This window comes from Thunnus thynnus, chromosome 21 (genome assembly GCF_963924715.1).
Source record: "Thunnus thynnus chromosome 21, fThuThy2.1, whole genome shotgun sequence".
Taxonomy (NCBI): domain Eukaryota; kingdom Metazoa; phylum Chordata; class Actinopteri; order Scombriformes; family Scombridae; genus Thunnus; species Thunnus thynnus.
In genome coordinates, this window is record NC_089537.1 from 14527886 (window position 1) to 14551293 (window position 23408).

A 23408-nucleotide genomic window follows, 5' to 3' on the forward strand; every position below is an offset into this window, starting at 1 on the left:
TTAGCATAGTTGCTTTCTTGCCAAGAGACAGGTGAGAAGATTGGTCCCACTCATCTGTCTTTACAGTAAATATAAATATAACAATCTTCTCAACTTTTCTTTTAGGAATTTCAAGCATTTATTCAGAGACATGGGGTCTTCCATTTTACAGAAACTAGTTTGGTTTCCTAGAACAAGCTTTATCACACCCTCACACCACAAGAAATCAATGACGTAGTGGCTATGACATTTTATTTTAACCACATTGAGTCGTTTACAGACATGCTCATCAGTTTCAGTATTGTGGGTCACACACACAGTATAACACAGTCAGCAGGATGAGAAGGCAATAAACCTTTGATTCAAAGCCACATTGTCCATTTATGCTCTGTATTTCCACCTTGTCCACATTTTGTCCTGTTTCCTAGTGGAACAGTCCACATTTCCATTACTCCCTCTGCCACTGCCTCCATTTCTATGGAGATAAATTGATCAGAGTACACATAAACAACACACAGCATAAAAGCACTACCATAAGCCTGAGACATTAATCTACAAGAACATATAGTTAAGCTCGGAAATAATTAAAAACAATGAATATGACTGGAAAACATTTTATCATACCATGTTATAAAGCAGAGTAAAAAAACAACCCATACATTCAGTATACAGCAGATAGACAGTAAATGATTGAGGAGCAATAAACTGAAGCACAGGATTAGCTAATTAGAGTTTAGCTTTCATAATAAGACCGTGCTGTAACTAGAATGCAGCCATCCTAGACGGAGAGCCCTTTGGGGAATGCAACAGTCTCAAGTGATGGTACAGTGCTGAGTGACTGCTTTTCTCTTCCGTTAGATGATTAGACACCATTGTCAAGCATTGAATAGAAACCAGGAGGGATGAAAGTAAAAGGAGAGCAACAATTACACAGGCTTTTGTCAATCGTTTTACTCGAGGGTTAGGGAAGTGAAAAGAATGATTATACAGGCTTTTGTCTGCTCTTTCTGCCTGATAGTTACAGTCAAATATTGTTTTGCCCAAAACAAATATTTCCTCGATGGTAATTTTACGCAGTACATACTACATCTAATTAGTGGGAGCAGGGCTGGACTCAAACAAACCTGTCAGCCTTCTAAGACTTACATGAGCACCAGCTTGTTAAGTCATTTCAAACCACAGTATGAATAATTAATCACTGTCAATGTGATCCTGGCATCTTATTTAAAAAAAAAAAAACAACAACCCTCAAATATAAATAATTATAATCTGCGCCTGTCAATATTTATTTTTTAGTTTATTTTTACTCATATATACATGAATAAATGTGCTTTGTTAGCTGAGGGCACACTGGCAGCTGTGAAAGATGAAACCTACACATTCACATTATGTAGTATATCATGTTTATGTTTGTTCATTTATTTATTATGAGGCTGATGTCTGGTTTTGTATGATTGCATAGTGTGCAGGTTGACATACACTGGGCAAGTTTTTATCTGCCTGGACTTCTTTGTGATCTTGGGACACACAGGGATGTTCTCGTAGAAGTTTGGCTGTGAGGACGTGGTAGATTTGTATTAGTATTTGAGGTATTAGACAAAAACATGTGGCAGGGGATAATGTAATGACTGATAGTACAACAGCTTGGCAAAAAGTCATAAAATGTCTCCCGAAATAGGAAAAAACCTTTAAATATGAAATATGCTTTAAGAGCACAAAAATTACATTAAACAGCTTTTCTTACATCATAAACAGTATATTTTTATTTTTATAACAGAATAGCCAATTGACATCATCAGTTAATACTATTATTATTACATCATTAGACTGAGATTACTCCACATATGAGAAAATAATCACTATTACTACATTATCAAGGACTTATAAGATACAATGTTACATTTTCAATCATCTTTTGCTACATTTTGACAAGCTGTTGTATAGCATTATCTAAAAGCTATTACAGGTTCAGTTATATTAAGGCATAGCTGGTTACATGATGATAGAATTTGCTGTATCAAATAAGATTAATAGGCAAGTGTAATGGTACTGTAATTAAACACAATGTCTGAAGAGAAGGTAAGGGAGTGACTCAAAAGTGTCTACTGTCAAGACAAGCGTAGATGTGATGAATAACGTAAGGCTCACCTGTCTCTGAGATGGGTGCAGCCTGACTCTGTATGCCTCCCTCCTGTTCTTCTTCCTGTGGTAATTATCAGACAAAAATCAACAAATAGAATTGTAGGTGCTAAAAACATACCAAAAATATAGGATTTTTCATCAGCAGTTGTTTCAATCAATCATTATTAATGATAATTACTTATGAGTACATTTCTTCTGAAAGAAGAATAGGGTCAAATAGTCGTGCTAGCAGTGTGGCCAGCAGTGTGGCCAGTCGGTCCACCACTTTGGTCCAGACTGATTAATCTCAACAACTATTGGATGGATTGCCATGAAATTTGGTACAGACATTCTTGGTCCCCAGAGGAACGATCATAGTGACTCTAGTGATCCCCTAACTTTTCATCTGGTGTAACCATAAGTTGATAGATCAGAGTCAAATTATCCACAACTACTGGATGTACTGCCATGAAATCAGGTCACCTTTTGGATTAATTTTAATAAAACCTGACCTTTCCTCTATTGCCATCATTGGGCCAAAATTTCAATATGTCCAACAGATTGGTTGGTGACCAACTACCTGCAAAAGTAATGACATTCCCATCAGATGGTGAACATGGTATCATGGAAAGTTATAACTGCTAAACATCAGCATGTTAACATTGTCATTGTGAACATCTTAGCATGCTGATATTAGCATTTAGCTCAAAGCAGAGCCGCTTGAATGGCTGTACACTCACTCAAATACACCCAATTTGATTTTGTCAGTATCACTCACTTGTTTCGAACAACAAAGAAACAAGCACTTGATGTTTTTTTTTAAAGAAGCAGGATCTTACCTGTGCCTCACCACTACTATGAGGATGATAATGAGTAAAATCAGTCCAGCAGCTCCAGCTGCGACATAAATATACATCATGTACATAGACAGGCTGAAGTAACCTGATAATAAAAGGAGAGAAGAAAGAATGAAAGAGGGACCAAAACGGCCTTAAAACAATGGTTTTCTATGCAATGAGATTACAAAACATATCTATTTATTAGTATTTCTGATGACTGACATATTTGTCTGAGCCTCACTGTTTTCTCATGACTCACAACATCACATTAAGGTGTATATGTAGTACTTGCAGTGTGCAAACACTATCACACCATCACCTACAAAAGCAGCCCCCCGGTACTAGAGAAGTACCACAGGATGTTGTGGTTTGAGCAGTACATCTGCATGTGCAGATCAATGCTGTTGAAATATGTGAGACTAAAATCCCAAGCATGTAGGTTTGATGTGTCATTCATTGTATTCATTGTTTCCATAATCACTGCTCTCTGTAAGACATATTTACATCCATGAACCATTTTAAGAATGAGAAACAATTTATCATCCTGTCACATGTATGTTAACTACATCATGCTATACTTAACATGATGATGATGTTACAACGTTTTTTCTTTTTTCTACATGCTTTTATGTTCTTTTATATTGTGTCAACGTAATTTTTGTTATAAAGCACTTTGAGCTGCATTTCTTGTATGAAAGGTGCTATACAAATAGAGTTATTATTATTATCATTATTATTATTACTATGATGTCTGGTTTTGTACCTGGAGGGGGCACAGTGAGCAGCATAGTGGTGGTCTGCATGCCGACATCTGTGCTAAAGGTACAGCGGTAGAAACCACCATCTTCCTGCACCACACCTGTCAGGTGCAGACTGACATCCAGGCTGTCTGCACAGCTGATCCTGCCCCTGTCGCTGTAGTCCTCACTCACCAGGCCCCCTTCCACCTTCTTACACACTCCAATGATGCCCCAGGGTTGGCCATGTGCCATTCTCTCCACAATGACCTGGTTAACGGTACCGTTGTGCTTGTGGTTACAGCTGAGGGTCAGGTTGTTGTTCTGCTCTCCTACAAACTCTGTGTCTGCCTCGATCACCTCTGGCGTGGGAGGCTCTGTGCTTTCTTCTTCCTCTGGTGGCTCATCTGTGAACCCAGTAAGCAGGGGGACACACAGGAAACAGTTTATCAAAAAAAAAGTACAAAGATTTCCCAGAAATCTGTATGTGTAACAGAAACGACAGAATGGTAATTTACATTGTTTCACTTCTAACATCAGTCGTTTTAGTCATTCATTGGGGGCATAGTGAACTAGAATTTGCACCTCTGTTTTTTCTGCCATGTCGTTTACCTAAATCCTCCACCTGAATGTTCCTGGTCCAGGGGCCTTGAGGGAACGTCTGAACAGAGCAGTGGTACAGCCCAATATCTTGATGTGTGACGTTCTTCATGGATATACTTCCATCCATAGGAGTGGTCCTCAGGAAGTCTATCCTCTCTCGGTAATGGTGAGAGAAGGCCATTCCAAACTCTGGATGGAAAACAGCTATCGGATGCTTGTCTGGTACTTTGGTCCAGGACACCATGCTGAGGTTGCCGTCCCAGGGGCACAAACAGTCGAGAACCATCCCTTCCTCCAGATGAACTGTAACAACAGCCTGATTCTGTAGGACGGCAACTGGACAGAATGCATTCGATTGTTTATTCAACTTTATTTACTAATCTTGAAATCATGACTTCTATAAGAAAGTGCAAACTTGTACTTTCATGTTCAGATGAAATTAAAGCAAACCAGTAAATCTAAACTAGATACAACAAATCAATTGTTTGTAGAATTTGTCAAAATTGTTAAATATTTTACATTTTCCGGTTAGAAAATAAAACTTCCAATTAATTATGTGTACACCTAAATCTTACCCTACATCTCCTCTACTTGAAGATTATGACAGACTTTCACAGCTTTGAGCCCATCCCTTGAGTAATGGTAATTAGGCTAATTTGAGCCAGTACACGTAAACACAACTGACAATAGTCGGTGATCAAGCTTCCAACTTTTCAAAGCCTTTTATCTGAGCTGAATGACATCTGATTTCAAGTCCTGAGACGCCCTTGGGAGAGTTCTGGCAGTTTTACAATAATAATTTCTTACAGTATTGAAGAATTTACAATAACAAGCTTTTCTACCATCTTCCCAAAGAATTCAACTAAAAGGGAACAGAATGAAGGAATTTTATAATGTATTACAGACAATCAAAGGTGATAAAATTAAACTATATCAATACATTAATAAATTAGATTCACATTTTTCAGAATATCCTAAAGATCAACAGCCACTTTCAACTGTCAATAAGTGTTGTAATTGCCATTCATGAAAGAATAATCTACTAAAAACTGAAAAAAATATAAATCAACTCCTTACCTTTAAGAAAAGGGATGAAGATGAGTACCACGAAGTACCAGTGGTCCTTTTGTACAACTTCCATCTTGCTCCACCGAGGGAGAATGAAAGCTGCATTGATGAGATGAGTGGAGAGGCACCCGAGCTGCACTTCCTGCTAGCTCTATGGCTACAGAGAAACCCTTGAGCTACTGGGTCACACTTCATGGTAGCCCACTGTTAGCTCATTCCACACAGAGGGGGCACTTTATCACCAGGGCTGGGAATGGGTGGCAAGCTTGTGGGCATAATGCTGCATGGTTGGATCCATGCTCAAGTGTTTTTTAAATTGTAATAGTGTTTCCCTCAGCTCTTTGAAATTTAATTTTGCCAAACTATAAATGGTTTAGATCTTGTTTACAACAATTCTAACTTGGACTTTTGACTTTTGGACTTTTTCATGATTGCAGATTGTAAATCATGAATTCAAATAAAGTGAAAGTGATTGAAAGCATTTCCCGGAAACATGAGGTTTGCATGTCTGTGAATGTTTCGTGGGTTAAGTTCTGCTTGCTATCACCAACTAAACCATGGTGGTATGGTCTGGAACAATAGCATCACAAAACCTCAACCACAGCAGCTGTGTGTAACCCCACACCTTGTATACTTAAAAAATGGCAATGTACTCCACAAAGTAAAGTGAATTATTACAGTATGTACACTTTGACTCTCAGGCCACACAAGACACAAGTTAAAAACTGCCACTTGGCACTTTAATATAAAAATGAATGAATATGTAATGTGTATAAAACATGATACAAAACAAACACTATAAATAACATCATCGTAACATCAGTTATTCAGCAGCTGGGAGAGGTTTTCAAGGCACTTCAATAGGTAGGTGCTCATAGGCTCCTGCTTGCTCTCTGCATCTGTAGTTTAGAGAAAAACCAAAGCACAGCTGTAAACAATTGGACATGCAAAACATAATGTTCAGATTCAGCGCCGGGACAGACGCTGATATGCCTTCATCAAAGTGAATAAATGCATACCCTTCTTAGAGATGGTATGTGCCTCCTCGATTCTCAATCGAACAGAAGGACACTTCAAAGTAGTCTTGGCCTTTGATGGGAAATTAGAAAGACAGATTAGGAAGACTTGTGTTGATAAGTCTGAAACCAAGAGAGAATATTTTTTTCATAATGAGGAGTTTATAATAAGGAGATAAAAAGGGTTGGTCAGCTGTACGCGAAAGGACAATGAAGCTTTCAAGCGGATTTATTTATATTTTACAGGCCTAGAACCAGACAGAATGAAGACACCCTGGGATTTCATTTTTTAATTGCCAATAAACTTCAGTGCTAACCAATAAATGCAGTCACTACATAATATTTTAGTACTTTGGTGCATGTGTGTATTTGTGTGTGTGTACCCTTTGATTGTTATGGAGCAATGCCCAAAGTGCAGAAGCTCCCATACAGCGTGTCTCCATTTCTTTACTTTCCAGACAGCATAGTAATACTTTCATTGCTTTGTCTGAAAGAAAAACATACAGCTAATTAGAGACATTCATCAATGGTAAGATACACATCAATTTGCTGGAAAAAGGCTCATTTAATTAAAAATGACGAGAGCAGTGCCCTTTAAAAGAATTGCAGTTATCACAGATAATTATTAGTATATAGAAAACACAACATATTGATATTTTTAGTTGGAAATAATTGAACTAAACAGTATATCAGCAACACGAGTTTCACATTTTTAACTATTCATGTGGAAATTTGACAATGGCAATGTCAAAGTCAAATCATGCATTTCTTGTAAGACTGATTGAGACACATATGCAGGAAACGTCTTTCCACAGGAAACATGCAGTTATTGTCACATGACAGATATCACCCACCATGTCCCCACAACTCCCACCTGCAGCTTGCACTGCATGTGCAGTACAGAGGGACACGTCTTCCTTTCCTCTCTAAATCTACGTCTTAGAATTATTGATCTCCGTACATCGTTTGCATTCTTCCTGAAGTACTTCTACAGAAAGCTGCTGCATAAGGGTTAAAAAATGACCACTTTACCTCTTTTTAAAAGCTGTGTTAACTGATTGTTACACAATGTGAAGACCAAAGACAACAACACAGTTTGATATGTGTAAAAAGCTGTGTACATTATGTTATATTCTTTTGGGTAATCATATAAGCAAATAATTTCCTTAGCTTGTTAGATGCTCAACCTTCTTCATTCCTCTATGGGCAGGTAGCATACAGCCGGCTTGTCTAAGCTGGCAGGGATGGTGAGAGCTATTGGGAGGCCACCACAAAGTTTATTTTTGGACCAGAGAACCAAAATGAGGTGAAAGTGACTACATGTAGGTAAAAATTGGACATCTGGCTGTTGATTTTCAGTGGGTTTGGCAGTCCTGGCAATATATAAATATAAATAATTTGTTTCAGTGTTGACAATAGGTATTATAAAGTTATTTTTTGTCTTCAACTTTGTAGTGACTGTTACCTGCTGGGGTTTTTGAAAATCTGAAATACTGACATATTCTTCTACACTAATTTCAAGTGATGTACAGCAGCTTGTTTTATTCTGTCTTTCAGCAACAATAACATTTCTGGACATATTTTCCCTTCATACCTTTCTGAGTGATAACAGAACAGCTTGAACGATCAGACACTGTCAACCGAAAAAAAATGCAATCCCAGTTGGTGCTGAAGCCACCAATTTGTCTAAACTTTAACCCCTGCTTCCCTTCCATACCGTTAGCGATGACATGAGGCTTGTTGGCAGGGCAGAAGCAGAGGTTGTGCAGGGTGAGCAGCGCGTGGCGACGGTGCAGAGCCAAGTCTGCCAGCAGTTCCAGGGCTCCGGTCACTCTGAGGATACTCTGCTGACCGTCCTCTGCGAATGAGAGACTGACCAGCAGCCTCAACCACTGGCCCAGTAGGCTCCCACCACCACAACCTACAGACGTGGCCTTAACACCACTTCCTTTGGGCATTGGCACTGACAGGAAGGCTTGCAGGAAATTATTCTGAGAGCGACAAAAAAGTAAGGCGACAAGAGAGATTTAGAGTTTCACATCGATAGATCATTAGGATTTGCTCCCCAGTTTAGAAAATATTTCCTCAGCCAGCATACTGTGAGTGTGAAAGTGAGATTTCGACATGCTAAGAGTGAGAGAAACTTATGCCATGATTAGCCAGTGCCAATACCTTTTTTTAAATTCTGTAACACTGCATATCTCACTTAAGTTAAATTTACTTAACATGTAAATTTTGGTAAAAAAATAAACTTTAGAAAACTATTAAATTGGCTCATCTAAACAGGCTTATTCTACAATAAGATATATCTTTTAGGGAAAAACTTGATGCTTATGAATTCTGAATAAAAGCCCTTATATCTCACTCTGACAAAAATAAATCACTAATGCTTGTATGTCTGATTTCACTTTGTCCACTAAGTTATGTACACTTTGTCTGGTTGTGTACGCTGTGTACCAGGCTTGTACCTTTTGTAGGAAGCCCCTGCAGTCACGGGACATGGCCAGGTTTGCCAAGAGGGAGAAGGCAAGCTTCTGGATGGGGCTGTTATCTGGGGCGATCCCTGAGGCCAGCTTCATGACAGAGTTCATCAGAGAGCTACTAGAGGTACCTTTTGATCCTGGTGCAATACCAGGGCCACCGCCACAAAGAGAACTGCATGCTGGGAAAGTGGGGGAAAAAAAGCAAAACAACTATGAGAACTAAACTGATATAACTGTCTTTTTAAAAATCAAATGAATGTGTTGATGTCATTTAAAAACCCTGATCTTTGACAGACCACTGGACACACATGTACATACAAGCCATGCACATACTGTACATACCTAGTTGTAAAATGTGTGTAGGCTGGAGCACATCATCCGCAGTAAATACGCAGCACAGCAGTTCAAAGGGGGAGGTTTATTTTAAAGGAATACTATTTCCTATACTATTTTCCTACCTTAACCCCATGTCTTCAGTGTTAAGACTGATACTAAAAACATGCTGTCACTGTAAAGTAACACTTCATGCAACCATTTGCCAATTTCTTCCAAATAAATGTTTTTAAAAAAATTGCATGTACCCTAGTGTTACAATTACCAACAACAAAACAGTGGCTTCCATCTGTTTAGTTGGGAAGTGTCAAAACAGAAAATCATATAATTCCTCTGGTAGCTATGTACCGTACCATGCTTCTACATACAGTTAGCGGCTATGTTAGCGCCTTTTTGCACCAAGAAAAGTCTAATACAAATATTATGGAGCACTCAGCGTAATGCTCTCTTCTTCTTGTTCTTGGAACAGGTTGCTTCTTTCTGTTTATCTTAAAGCTGGCTAGCTGGCCGGCCTGCAGCACCAGTAGCCGCAAAAATAAAAACTGACCCGTCAGGCTGCACGGCTGTCTGCCCACTACACCAAAACATCTCTGCATGGCTGCATGCACAGCTTGTTTTGCTGTAAAAGCTGTCTAGCCAAATGACAAAAATGATGAAGAAGAGTGGAGTTCTTGTACAAAGACAAAATACACTGTGCCTTTGTGGGAACAATAAGGATGTAGCTGCTGAGAGGGAAAAGAGTAGCCAACAGAAACTCACTTCTGTGAGAACAGTGTTCCCTATGAGTTTTGAAGCAATGAAATCTTACATGTAGAGTATATAGCTTTAAATTACTCAGAATGTTTTTCATCTTTTAATCTTAATTCACCATGAAAGCACTTAGACTGTTGATGACCACCACCCTCTCCTGACTCGGGGTGATGGGAATTTATTTAGCCCTAGGCTATGGCTACAATGTATTCTACTACAAGGCCATTCAGAAATGTAAACACAAATAGATAACATACAAATAAGCGATGTAAATAAAACATCTCTCTTTTTGCACCATATTCACATCACTAACTGAGATAACTAATTGCTGCGTCTGTAGATTACATGCAAAATTCAGAAATTAACATGCTTAAAACAGAGAGCACTGACGAGAAATAATCTGACACTGATTGATGTTGCTGATTGGAAAACATGACAGCTTGTTGGTTATGCTAATCCTTGAATAGTAACATACAGCAGCAGGCATATGCTGATGTTAGCCTGAGGTTATCTCAATACCTGTCAAGAAAGCTGGTGATCACAGAATTGACAAGGGAGGTCTGCTTTATAATGGATCTACTTGTGTTCCCTCTGCTGCCTCAAATCTGATTAATTTTTTGCAACCATGTAACATATAGGACTGATTATTCCATACAAATGTAGGCAAAAAAAGTATTGTCTTTCATTTTTTTTACTTTCTGTGCATCTGTGGGAGCTAGTTTTTGGGGTTGCTACAAAAATATCTATGAAAATATGTGTGGCACAGATAAAAAAAAACAATCCGACTTGAACTAGCACTGCAAACAAAGCCTTGGATGAAGGAGGTAGACTTGAGATGAAACATTCAGTAGAAATGTAGCAGTCTCAGGAGACAAAATGGTAGCCTGAGGGTGGATGGTGTAATACTAAGACTGGCTGCATGCAGCCTGAACACAACCTGCTGTTCAGTTAACCTTTAGGGAAATACTGTGCCAGACTTCACTGATTTCTGGTGCTTCACAGCTTCAGCTTATGGGGGGTCTAAAGCGAGTGAGTTTAGATCAGAGCACAGGCACCCACTGAGGAACCGGTGCCAATCAAATAGAAATACACATACAGATACAGATACACACACACACACACAGAAATGTTCATAAGTGTTGCACATAAAACTTCCTTTCCCTTACTGATGAAACTGATTTCCATTGCACAACTCCACCAGTCACACAAGCATGCAGGCACATACACAAACAGATCAAAGGGACCATGAGCCGTTTATCAAAGTAAAATTTTCCCTACTGTTTCCTCCCCATGAATCTTGCCTTTCCTCCTCTCAGAAAGCTTTTTCTACGAGTCTTTTGGTGTTCTGATTTCCACATACACAGCTCTTACATTTGCATGATAGAATACTAATAACTCTGGCAACACAGAGATGCTCTGTGATTCTCCACATCATCTCCCACTGGTCTGAAACCGTTTGCCATACATGCATCTACACGGCCATGCAGCTTGATCTTGCTTGGATCCTGACACTGTGTCCATTGTAACTTGCAGGCAAGCAGGCGCTGGTCTTATACAGTGAGACACAATGTTGTTCAGTAGTCATTGGGAAGGACAATGGGGCTCTTAGTGCGAAGCGTGTGTGACTCAGTCAGATTGCTAACCACAGACAGAGGCAATGGGCAGGCACGGGCCAGGCACAGTGCCTGCACAAACACATAGACATACAGACAGACAAAACAGACACACACATACAGACCTGCGGTGCAGTTGGCTGTATAGACGCACAAAAGCTCCAGCACCGCCTCCATGGTGGGGTCATCCAATACGAACCAAGGCCAAAGAGCATAGAGCACCAGTGTCAGGCGAGCATCTGTGGCCACCACCTACAAATTATACCCACACACAGCACATGTACTTGCATAAGAAAAGGCCCAAGTACAAGCGTGTACATGATTACAGATCCACACTTGGTTAAAGTAATAACATGCATTAGAGAAACCCTGATTTATACAAGAGGAAAAACACAGATGGCAAAAATCAACATAAAACGCCTCAGTATTTTTGTGAGTGTGCAGAAAAAAACACATGGGGCAGAGAATAATGGCAGGGTAAACACTGCAGTAGAGCCTCCCTGGCTATTTAGTCCAAGGTAACCACTAGCGACTGAAAGGCCACTAGAAAATGAAAACCAGCTAATATGCTCCATAAGTAATGCTATTACTGGCTTCAAGAAGCTAAACTTGCTGAGATGTAGCAGGGCCATGCACATTTAAGCAAATCTCATTTACAGGCACAGCATTGGTACTCTGAGGTTCCATTAAAAAACAATTAGCAGTGGGAAATTAAAAAGGCAGACATAGAGGCTCACTTTGCATTCATCGTTGCGGTAAAGAGCACTCCGCAGGATCTCCACAGTCAGCTTGACTTCCCTTAAATAGCCTTCTTCCTGATAATATAGAAAGACAAAACAAAAACCAATATGTTTAACAGTCCCAAGTTAAAATCAACCTTTACTGCTCACAAACAGTAAATGGGCTGACTGCTGAGAACTGTATTGCTGTGACTGCTGTTCATAATATTTATCTGAAAACTCACTCATGATGCCATTCTATCACCATGGAAAAAACACAAGCAGCACAGAATAGCTGAGGCTGGAAATTTCCAGCCAGTCTCTGCTCACCTTTTTGCGGTGAGGAACCTTGCCGGGTCGGACTGACTCCAGGTGGAGCTGGGATTGTGTCTGCTTCATTTGCTCCACACAGCTGTCAATTAAACCAGCTGGAGCAAAAAGACAGACAGAGGTTCAGAATAGGATGAAATTACACTTTTTTTCATATTGTTAACTTCACAGTATTTGAAGCGTAACAACAAGATATCCACTATAATTGGCAAAAAATTGCTCTCAATATAACAGTGGTAAACTAAACCCATGGTGGACAGCTTCTGGCAGTAGTCGTTTTCCAAAATAGTGTTTTGGAAACTTTTCCAATCAAGGACTGGTTTTACAAAATGTAGGTTAACATGAATAATTCTCTGCATGTATCTTGTGGGAAACCACCAGACAACAGGCTAGTGACCCACTTTAAGTTTTCAGAGAATAAAAAAGAGAAACAGGTGATAGACTAATTCCTACTCTAGCATCAGGTGGGGGGGATTACCTTTAGCCGCATGGTTCTGAGCTGTGGGGCTGCAGGCTAGCAGTGTCATAAGAGCTCTGGCTGTCAGCTTCTTTAAAGGATCCTGAGGAGTTCTCCTCTCAAAACTCTGACATCAACAGACAGACAGTGAAGACAGTAATCATTTCAAATAACCATACACTCAGAAAAGACACAATACATTTTTTTGAATTGTTGAAACCAGGTCATGACCATATACAGTATGGTATATAAACATGAAGTCAGGCTTAGTCATTTCTTACTCTTACTCAAGGTCTAGAGAGAGACTGCCACATGCCTCCACCCCCTCTCTTACCTGCAGTAACAGTTCACATAGCCGGCTAGCTGAGGGACCGTTCAGGATGTCAGACAAAGCAGTGGCATGTTTACAGCTCGAGGTTGTGACCTCTGCACCACGTCTTTTTGTCTCCTCTGTGAAAATTGTACGGAGGAACTGCAGGGCCACTGTGTGGAGGAGAGGGTCCACAAACTTCTCATTCACACACACCGATAATGTTCCTGTAGAATACACACACACACACACACACACACACACACACACATAGAGAAGGAAAATAAAAAGTTGTGAGTTGGTAGGAGAATAGTTTTCTTTTAATGAATGACACTGCAACACATATTGATTGATAGGGAGACATAAAAGGAAATCCATTGTTTAAATCCCTTGACAGCTCAATATTTGTTCATGACCGAGACAGTATGCACTGGTGGGGAACACACTAATCATTTAAATGTGTACGCAGACACCCAGATACCATAAACATGTACACACAGCCATAAATACACGCACAAAGGCTCAGCTTTCATCTTTTACTGGACTCATCAGATTTCCCTGCTGCACCATTAATCACAGAGGAAGATGAGTAGGTGGAGTAGAGGTAGAATAAGGACAGGAAGCAATTATCCTATCCTAGCATCTGTTCAGGAAAGTTAATACACACAGTAATGATGCAACAAATGTGCTGAAATGATAGAACTGATTTTTTTTTTCTGTATCAGAATTAAGGCTGCAAAATTATATGTGAAAATGCTAATCCTGATTATTTAGTGAGTTACAGCAATTAGTATAATTACCCTAATCATGATCATCATGCTTTGTGAATTGAGGAAAAAAATGATTTTACAGCAGAAATTCATGATGTGTCAAGATCTTGACTCTTCAAACCACAGTTGGCAATTTAAATCAAATTCAGCACCTAAATGTTACCAACAGGACAATGATCTATTATTGTGAACTCTGACAAGTAATCTATAAAACATGATTATACAACTAATTCTGCAGCTTTTACCAGTATAATTAATTTTGTCACTTTTACTCACCCATTATAATATATGCACACACACACACACATGCACACACACACACACACACACACACACACACACACACACAGAGCAGAGTATCTTTGTACCTGCAAATGTCCTCCAGCGTCTCCCCAGCGCAGCAGAGACAGATGGGTACGCTGCTGAGCTGTCCCTCCTCACCAGAGTAGCCAGGAGCATAAACACGTCTGCCCAGCACACACAAACCGTGTCACGGGTACCTGCATCTGAAGAGGGAAAAAGTGAGTCACAAATTTTATGACACGAGGCATCCACAAACCCACACACAGATCACACTGTAGGACATACTGCAGTTGAGGATTTTCAAAACAGATAAAGGATAAAGGGGACATACAAAACATTATATATGAGGATATGGGATATATATCATTCCGTTTGAATTTAATATAAGGCTTTAACCTAATCCTTTGGTGTCCAGCATGAGGACTACCACCAAAGTAGTCAACAGCTGTTTCAGGAAGTCCATCTGCCCAATCAGCTCCTGGCTCACAGTGACACATGACTGCAGCAGTTTGGAGAAGCTGGACAGGAACTGAAGTAGAGTGACAAACTAGACACACGCACAAACACACAGGAAGAAATTGACACAAATTAATCCTGCGTGCATGCAATCAAACATGAAAAAAAAACGATTAAGCAGGTAAGATTGGAGAAAAGCTGAAAACGAATTTATGATAAGAAAAACTCATTCTTTTTTTAAAAGTTAATTTTCCCATCTGAAAAAAACAATGGTGTGCTCTTTAGTATAATCTTGTTAAGTATTCCACCCACACTAAAATCTGCAGGTGCCCTCAGACAGTCTAGTGCTGCACTGAAACTAGCACTGTACTGTACCCACCCACATTTTTCTGTGCTAAGTCATAATAACAAAAACAGTTTAACTCTTCAGAGCTGTCTATCACAGATTTTCTCACCTGGCTCTTGATGTCTTGTCTCTCTCCTGGTAGGATGTTAGGTGTCTTCAGCTCTGTCAGACATTTCTCGATAGGCCCGATATCCACTAAGCTGTGGAAGAAAAGAAACATGATGGAAAAAGTTTGTTTACAAGAAATAGCTAGAATAGTTGAGGGCTACAATAAACATTAATTCTGTATTTATCTGTATTATTTTTAAACTCTTCACTATAATAATAATAATCTTTACTATAAATAACTTTTCTGTCCATCAATTATTCAAGTCAACCATAAACATTTCAGCACTAGACCAGATACAACTTCAAATTGTATGTACGTTTTAATATTTCCAAAAAGAAGATCACAAAGAAACTATCTCTCCCGTTCTCTGTTCATTATTTACAGCATATATTAGAGGGGAGGGTGTGTTCAGTCAGCCCTCGTTATTGATGTGGACTGAGCATGTGGACTCTTACCTGGCCAGCGCTTGGAGGAGCTGGTTGTGTCGGATAGCAGTGAGGGTAAAATCTGGCAGGATGGCCAGCAGGTTAGTCAGCAGGCCACAGTGGGCCGTCAGGAGGTCAGGAGTTACCATGACAACAGGTTCCATGGCCGAGGGCTCGCCCTGTCGGGAGTCTTGGGAGGTAACTGAGTCACTGGTGTCCGTGTCACTCTGGCCTATGAAACACATCAATAGACAGCTAATAGAGACGCTTCCTCAGTGCCTTGCCTCACACACTGTGTGAATCACATCTCTGTCTATGACTTCAGATATTCTGACTACATAAAAACATCAAACCAACTTAAAACACTACAGAACAATGTTCTCCTTTTTGGATTGTATATGTATGACAGAAACATAAATACACTGATGTTGAAATTGACAACAATGAGGTTCACTGCTATTAAAGGAAAATAATGTGAAGGTTTATATGCTATGAAGAACCAAACCGTGCCTTGTTACTATGACTGTGAATGCACGTGTGCACACACACACAGACATTCTCTCTCTCTGTAGTACCTTGAGCCATTAGCCTGCTGGCAGTGGTATCTTCTGTGGTGCTCAATGGGGACGGAGCCCTAGGGGTGTGAGGCCCTGAACCTCTTATCTATAATGGACAACATGAAGAAGTGAGCATCCATTTGAATTAATCTCTTTATTTGCCAAATGTTAGCGTGTCTACATATCAGAGTGTAAAAGAGCAAGCTGACCACAGTGCTAGAGGTGGAGAGGGAACTGGAAGGTCGGCTAGAGTTGATAGTCAGTGCTGGTTGGGCGCATCTCCAAAACCACAGAGAGTTCTCAGAATCTAGACAAGCATATACACAAAGTGATATATCAACTTGTGCTAAAAATATTATAAAAGAATTTGTCCTTATGAGGATGGTAAATTAACATAGATAATTATGAAACAGAGAAGTAAACTCTACCTAATGAAGTGCTCTCCTGAGGACTTGGTCCACTGGCGGCACCAGCACAAGGCTGTAGGTGGAAAGTGTACCTGCCTCGGTAACAAGTGGAGGCAGAAAGGGCCACATGCTGGAAATACTGACAGTGGTAAAGCAGAGCCTGGAGCGCTGGAAGACCCACCAAAGACACACCAGACACCTCATCATGGACACAGGGATGCTGGAAGAGGGGATTGTGAATATGTAGAGGGTGCAGAGAGATGAGTTAACATCAAATTGTTCTATGACTCTCACAAACCTTTCACTGATAAAATCAGAGCAAAGGAAACAGGGGTGAGGTGGCATTTCACATCAACATGTTTGTTTTAACCCCCACATGGCAATCGCCAAGTCCTGCTTTTGTGTTCATGCTTTAAATGTCAAGTTTTGTTTCCTTACTTTTAACATAGTTTGATTTGTCCTTTGCATTTCTTCATAAACTTTTTTGGCATTTACAACAAGATAAGATTTTGTGAACATCCATGTCTTTTAAAAGATAAGAATGAACAGTATCTTTTTTTCACCCCTAGTCCCTCTACATGTAATAACATCCCAAATTAAGATGCTGTTGCTGTTTTAACAGAGTTTTAAATTTAATTGTGAGTGCTGGAGGCCTGAGCCCCAGTAGAACTTCAATTCTAGCAGCACCCCTGGTCTGAACCCCGCAGGGCTCAACAACAGAGGAGGGGGAAAGTTAAAAGTAAGAGGATGAGGGTGAGGGTAGAAAAAGAGAGAAACAGAAAGAGAGAGAAAGAAAACAGTTCATGGTCTATAAAAGCTAGCTGGCAGTGCTGCTGACCTGCCAGTGGGAGTCCTTGGCCTCCTCTGCGTTGGCGGGCATGGGCATCACCAGCAAGTTCTGCAGGATAAATGCGGCCTGGACACACAAACCAAAACAAAAAGACATGTACACACACTGGGTCAAGTTAAACTGCATCAGCAACAGTGCCATCTGCCTGTACTTGGATGGTAATACATAAAAGTTCAGCCACATTTTTTGACCGCAGATGAAGTCAAAGTGAAATTTGCCTTACTCATTATTTTTGATATGTGTGGACTAGTGTTAAAAAATCACAAAGCACAAAGCAAAACAAGCAGTTTTGACAGTTGTAATAGGTGGGTTACCTGGGGTCAATCATCTCTGTAAATAAGAAAACACACAGTCTAGTGTTCTATATTTTGGCCCAGGATTCCCCAGAGAGAGAGTTATTCATTTCCTGTGTAGCAATAAGGATAAAAATGATTTTAGGTTGTAGAGACAGTAGAGCAGTGTTGCAGTTCTAACATCGTACCTCTCTGCGGACCATGCTGCTCTCCTGCTGATCGAGGAGGATGTTGAGCAATGTGCCCCACAGACCTCCGCTGATGTTCTGACAGCTGGCACACAGAGCCTGGCATCCGCTGGGCACTGAGGACAAAGCTGCGCCTAAACCCAAACTGGCAAACCTCACCTGGGATGACAGGGGAGACACAAATTTGGGTGGATGTTTCGGGAAGGAGAAGTAGATAGAAAGAGAAAGGTGGAGGGCAATAAGCTCCGAGGTGTATATACGTACATCCACGGTTGAAAAAGTGATGGATCAGAAATGGCACACAAAACGTATCTATAGCGATTTAAACAAGAATGAATTTTGGCCCTGCTGGTGATTCCTAAGACTAGTCTAGACAGTGGCAAAGACAGTGTCTACCTTGTCAAGGGAGCCTCTTAGATTGACTTGTGTGGGAACTTATTTTTGGAGACAGAGAGAGAATATGGTACGACTAGCTGTCATGTGCTTCTCTTTGTTTGACTTCTTGTGTGCCTCTTATGGGTTTCATTTTGTCCCAAAAGTCAAGCATCTAGAAACATTTTCATGACAGAAAGAGTTTATGAAGTGGAGCTGAAAAATGAATAGTGAACAGCTGAATATTAAAGACTGTAGTGTCCTATATAGGACATGTGTTTAAAGTGTTAAAACGAATGTATGTTTAAATTACTATTAATTCAAGAAAATGAGAAGCAAGATCGTCCGTACCTCTTGATCTCTGTCCACCCATAGAGGGATAAGCCAGGCCAAACCGAGCTGAGAGGCACTGGCCTCTTCTGCAGAGGCCTCATTCCCCAAAGACCACTGGGAGATGAAGTCCTGATGCAGACAAAATGGACAGGAAAGAAATGGTTGTGGTTACATTACAAAATGTTTTAATACTGTGTAGTCACTGTTTGTCAATGGTGCAGACGGTCAGTGCTTACTGTGCTGTATATGGTTATGATTGAATCTAATTCAACATTTAATCTAACAAGCACCCTCACAGTAGTAATATAAGTACCACTGACACTTGCCTTGTCTTTGTTTTCGGCAATCATCTCATGGGACAGGTGAAGCAAGCAGATGACAGCATTCTTGGTGACGCCTTTCCCCATGAAAGACATGGAGTTGCCTCCCCACTCTACGTAAAATGATGAGATCACCTGTGCAAATGACAAAGATTACCATTGGGACTATTAGATTACAGTGCACAGCAGTGCAATCATGTGTTTCATTGTTTCCAGTTCAAAATTTCTAACCCTGCACAAAACATAGCTGGCAGAACTGCATGTTATTTTGATTTGGTAAGTCGTGTTTTCACATCTTGCTCCCAGTTTCTGTTTGTTTGTCATTTCAACACCAAAGGCAAAGACAGGAGAATGAACAGAGAATACTTCTTTCTGAGTTAGTGATTACAATATGCTTGTCATGCAACTCACTGCTTCCATAGGAAATCTAAATACAGCTGAGACTAATTATTTTGCTTTGATGTGCCATCAGGATGTGGGACTGCACTGAAGAGCAGATGAAGAGAAAGGTGCCCAAGGTCTGATGAGCTTTAGGGCCCTTCAGTGCCAGGAGTATTGGGTGAAAAGGTGGGTCAGAGACTTGAGAGGGAGGGGTGAAAGAGTTAGATATCTGATTGTTATTAGAGAGATGGGAGTAGTCACAGGAGATCTTGACTGAAAAGGAAATTAACCTTCAATCTTCATGTTATCTTGATTCTTGTGCATGAAAGCTGCCTATTAAAACAAACTGAACAGGGATAGGTGTTGTGTAAACACGATAGTTTATTCCACAGGGGTCTTCATTCCGAAAGCAAAAATAAAAGTTTGGACACCTCTGTGCTGACGACTGCTGTGCAAGCTGGTCTACACTGTGTTACGCTATTGTTTCATGGACTGTTGAACAACTGAACAGATGGAATAGGCAAGGTTGATTAATCTCATCAGCATCTTCACAGTGTGGCATATCTAATCAATGAGATTTTTACCTATTGCAATTCATGTCCCATAACCATATTTTGCTTAATTTTAATTAATTCCTCAGAAAGTACCTTGCTTTTTTTCTCTCATTCATTTCTGTAGGCATTCTTATCTCTGATGAGAGTTGCATATGTCCATGCAACACATAAACATATGTGCACATACTGTGCAGACACAGAACTTCCCATATACAAATGCACACTCCCATACCTCTAATAGCCCACTGAGATACTTGGAGCAGAGGGAGATGGGCTCCAGATCAGGGCAGTGCAAGCTCCAGCCAGGCTGGGCTGTCAGGCTGACCATGCCCTGCAGTGTCCTCTCCAGGCTGGGAAGGCCGTAGTAACGTGGGGCATCAGACACCCGCAGGCTCTGAAGCAAACGGACTGCCAGCTGGCTCTTGAAGGGGCCTGCTAATGCCAAACATAGCCTGAACACACAGGAAAGGACAGAGTGAGAAAGAGCGAGACACAAGCAAACCAGACAGACAGGAGAGTAGACAAGAGGCAGAAAAGAGAGTAAAAGAGACAAGATAATGTTGACAATTAGTTTACCGATTCCTTAATATAAACCTGTGACTTTTTAATCATTTCTGCATACATTTGCATGTTCTAAATGGCTGTGCGAGTAGGATTTCCATAACAAATCAACTTAAATAAACACTTTCCCTTTCAGTTAAGGAACAGTATACTATTAATCAATTTTCTAACCCCACGGGAAGGCTGAACAGCATTACATGTGAGTAAATTCAACTTTCCCATATGCAGAAACAGTAACTGCAGTTCTTTAATTCATTTTTCATGAATAAAAAAAAGTATTTCATTACAAATGTAGAAAATATTCTGGCATAATCGCTAGTAGAAAAAGAGTCCTTGACATTCAACTGTGGCCTTCAGCTATAGTCAATGCAGAATTCAGTACTTTATGTTTGATAAGCAGATAAAAAAACAAATTCTTACAAATTCTAGCATAAAAAGGAAAGTAACCATGTTATATTTCAGAATTATAAAATAAGTTGTTTCGTTTAAAACTTTACAGCCAATATTCTGAATTGCAATAAAACGTATGAAGACCTGTAGGTGAAAGACTTTTTCTTATTGCCTGATGTTATTGCCTGTCTGCTGATAAGTCACAAGCTCATGTGTGCCGTCATCCTACCTGTCAGCAGTGTGTGTGAGGTGGAGGAGTAAGGTGTTGAAGAAGCTGGTGAGTTCTCTCTGCAGTCTCTGGCTAACATGGTTTTTCAGCTCCTCTGACTCCACTGGGCTCTGAGTTGAGCTCTGCGTCTCCACACCAAGCAGCAAATTGAGGAGGGACACGGTTTCCTGGAAGATTGATGGATGAATGGACATCAAGAGATATCTTTTGTTTTTTATTTTATGCTCCGAATAGAATTTTATGCACTAAGCAACTGTTTTGGATTTCCTCCATTTTTGTCTCTTTTTTACTTTTTTGTTTTGAACATACAGTTTCAAGAACTTATGTATATGTTTCTTGTGTTTCATATCATCTTGATACTACTGTTTTCCTTTTCATGCCTTCCTGTCCTCTGTTAAATCTTTAAATTTATGGGTGCTGCATACACAACTTGTATATTGTAAACAACAAGACTAAGACAAAAATGATCACTAAAGGTATTACAATTCATCCTAAGGGGCACATGAACATGTGTACTGAATTTTATGACCATCAATCCAGTAGTTGTCGAACCATTTAACTCAAAACCACAAAAGTCAACCTCCTGGTAGTATTAGAGAAAAAGTCAGGGGATCTCAAAAGTCATTAGGAAACATGGTCAGGAAACCATAAATGTTATGCCAGTCCATCTGGTAGATTTTACAGAATAAGTGAAAACTTTGACCTGCTGGTGGCACTAGATAAAAAGTCAAGAGATCACCAAGATCAGTAGGATTCAACTTCTGGGTACCATTGAAATATTCAGTCAAGACCAAAGTAGTGGACTGAATGACAGAGTGACATTGCCATCCATAAAGCATGTCTAAAAATTGCATCCACTTGTGTATGAATAGTTGAAAAATGGTCTGTTCTGTGATTTATCTGCCGACCTTTCTAAATTCAAACAAACTGACCCATGGAGGGGGGGAGACGTGGAAAGTGACAAGTGTGTCACTGTGAAACGTAGATCTAGGAGCACAAAGCATGCAGAATTTCTTATTGAGCAGTACACACAGAGGTAGGTAGTTAATGCAAGTGCAGAGAGCGACAGATGTTCCTGAAACAGCTCAGTAATTACAGAAAAGTTGGAGCAGAGCAGAGCTGCTCACCCCTACCAGGCATTCAATGTGAGTCTGCTTTAGCTGCCAGGGGAGGGCTTATTGTTTACACACACATTAATGAGAAAGCGAAGGTGAGACTGATTAAATCCTAAAAGTAGCTCTCCCCGCTAAAACAGTGTGGTGATTCTTTTCCTCGGGCAAAAATGAATCCAACTTTATTTTAAGAGCTCAGGAAATAATCTTTGCCGCAGATCTGAGGTGCTACACTGTGATACTGTTTTTCTGTCGTTATGAAGGAGTAAGTAGTTTGGTTTGTCTGACAGTGTGTGATTTATTCATGCTTTGATTACAGGTATATAACCCTCTGTGTTGGTGAGGACAGGGTCTAACCAGATCCACACACACACATAGTTTACAGGCACATATACACACACTAAAGGCAAGCTAAAGTAGTATACATTCATAAACTAAGATGCAGTACATATTGCTGGCTTGCTGGGATATCTTATCAGATGGGCTTATAAGATAAGATATCTTGTCTTATAAGCATCTGGACCAAAAACATAGCGTGAGTTATACTACTTTTTGTGTTTAAAAAAACTCTGTACCTTGTTGAGAAGCAGCTCCAGTATCCAGCGCAAGTCCTTGGCCTCTGGGTCAGATGCAGCCTCCGTGTGCATCTGTTTAAAGTAGGCATTCAAAAATGCAACAATGCCCACCAGCAACCTCTCGTCTTCCACACAGGCTGGATGCACCTGGAGAAACCTGCAGGGAGGAAGAAACGGAGACCATGACAACAAGAAGGAGAGAAAGTGGTTGAATGAAAAATACTAAGTAATAACTTACTATTCATTATTTTTCTAATTACCAAAGTACACAGATTATTAAAGAAGTTCTGCACTCACAATTTCAATATTTTTCTTCTTTGTTGTATTCTTATTCTTATCAATTATGCCAATGCCAAGAAGAAATACAAAAGAAATATACAGACTTATCATGGGTCCAAAATCGAATTTGCTGAAACTTTTGTCAAAAATAGTACAAGTTCTTCATACACCATTTACCACTGTCTCCACACATTTAATGCCATTAATTGATGTCAATTCTTCGAAATATGAAAAGACAAA

The 23408-nt window shown here is 40.0% G+C and overlaps 2 protein-coding genes across 6 annotated transcripts in view; both read right to left on the reverse strand.

Annotated features, from left to right (window-relative positions):
- Positions 1–217: 217 nt before the first annotated feature.
- cd226 (CD226 molecule) lies at positions 218–5979 on the reverse strand. 5 transcript variants are annotated; one of them, XM_067577890.1, is made up of 7 exons: positions 5357–5979; positions 4289–4615; positions 3703–4083; positions 2940–3042; positions 2128–2182; positions 1459–1532; positions 218–454 (listed from the first exon to the last, which is right to left on the reverse strand). In XM_067577890.1, the coding sequence occupies exons 1-7, from the start codon at positions 5418–5420 to the stop codon at positions 361–363; spliced, it is 1098 nt and encodes a 365-aa protein (XP_067433991.1). In that variant the 5' UTR covers positions 5421–5979; the 3' UTR covers positions 218–360. The 5 variants fall into 5 exon arrangements, with proteins under 5 accessions (XP_067433991.1, XP_067433990.1, XP_067433993.1 ...); XM_067577889.1 differs by having other exon boundaries at positions 4262–4615; XM_067577892.1 differs by having other exon boundaries at positions 218–1532.
- An 86-nt stretch (positions 5980–6065) lies between these two features.
- Positions 6066–23408, reverse strand: part of rttn (rotatin) — a 32436-nt gene continuing 15093 nt past the window's right edge. The window contains exons 26-49 of the mRNA XM_067577888.1: positions 22890–23046; positions 21203–21369; positions 20255–20474; positions 19094–19222; positions 18786–18896; positions 18063–18221; positions 17570–17647; positions 16753–16951; positions 16534–16631; positions 16343–16430; positions 15798–15999; positions 15343–15433; positions 14828–14978; positions 14497–14634; positions 13383–13585; positions 13070–13175; positions 12592–12689; positions 12280–12357; positions 11668–11794; positions 8832–9025; positions 8081–8354; positions 6747–6850; positions 6367–6436; positions 6066–6246 (exon numbers count right to left, since the gene is read on the reverse strand). Of these exons, the coding sequence (XP_067433989.1) occupies positions 6167–6246; positions 6367–6436; positions 6747–6850; positions 8081–8354; positions 8832–9025; positions 11668–11794; positions 12280–12357; positions 12592–12689; positions 13070–13175; positions 13383–13585; positions 14497–14634; positions 14828–14978; positions 15343–15433; positions 15798–15999; positions 16343–16430; positions 16534–16631; positions 16753–16951; positions 17570–17647; positions 18063–18221; positions 18786–18896; positions 19094–19222; positions 20255–20474; positions 21203–21369; positions 22890–23046 (3322 nt within the window). The 3' untranslated portion in view covers positions 6066–6166. The remainder of the gene's footprint in view (positions 6247–6366; positions 6437–6746; positions 6851–8080; positions 8355–8831; positions 9026–11667; positions 11795–12279; positions 12358–12591; positions 12690–13069; positions 13176–13382; positions 13586–14496; positions 14635–14827; positions 14979–15342; positions 15434–15797; positions 16000–16342; positions 16431–16533; positions 16632–16752; positions 16952–17569; positions 17648–18062; positions 18222–18785; positions 18897–19093; positions 19223–20254; positions 20475–21202; positions 21370–22889; positions 23047–23408) is intronic.

Excerpts from the sequence above, each read along its gene's own strand:
- cd226 (XM_067577889.1), bottom strand. The coding sequence starts at position 5,420 with ATGGAAGTTGTACAAAAGGACCACTGGTACTTCGTGGTACTCATCTTC. Across the intron at positions 4,616-5,356 it reads CTTCATCCCTTTTCTTAAAG|TTGCCGTCCTACAGAATCAG; the intron begins GTAAGGAGTTGA and ends CATTCTGTCCAG. Across the intron at positions 1,533-2,127 it reads TGCACCCATCTCAGAGACAG|CCAAACTTCTACGAGAACAT; the intron begins GTGAGCCTTACG and ends ACGTCCTCACAG.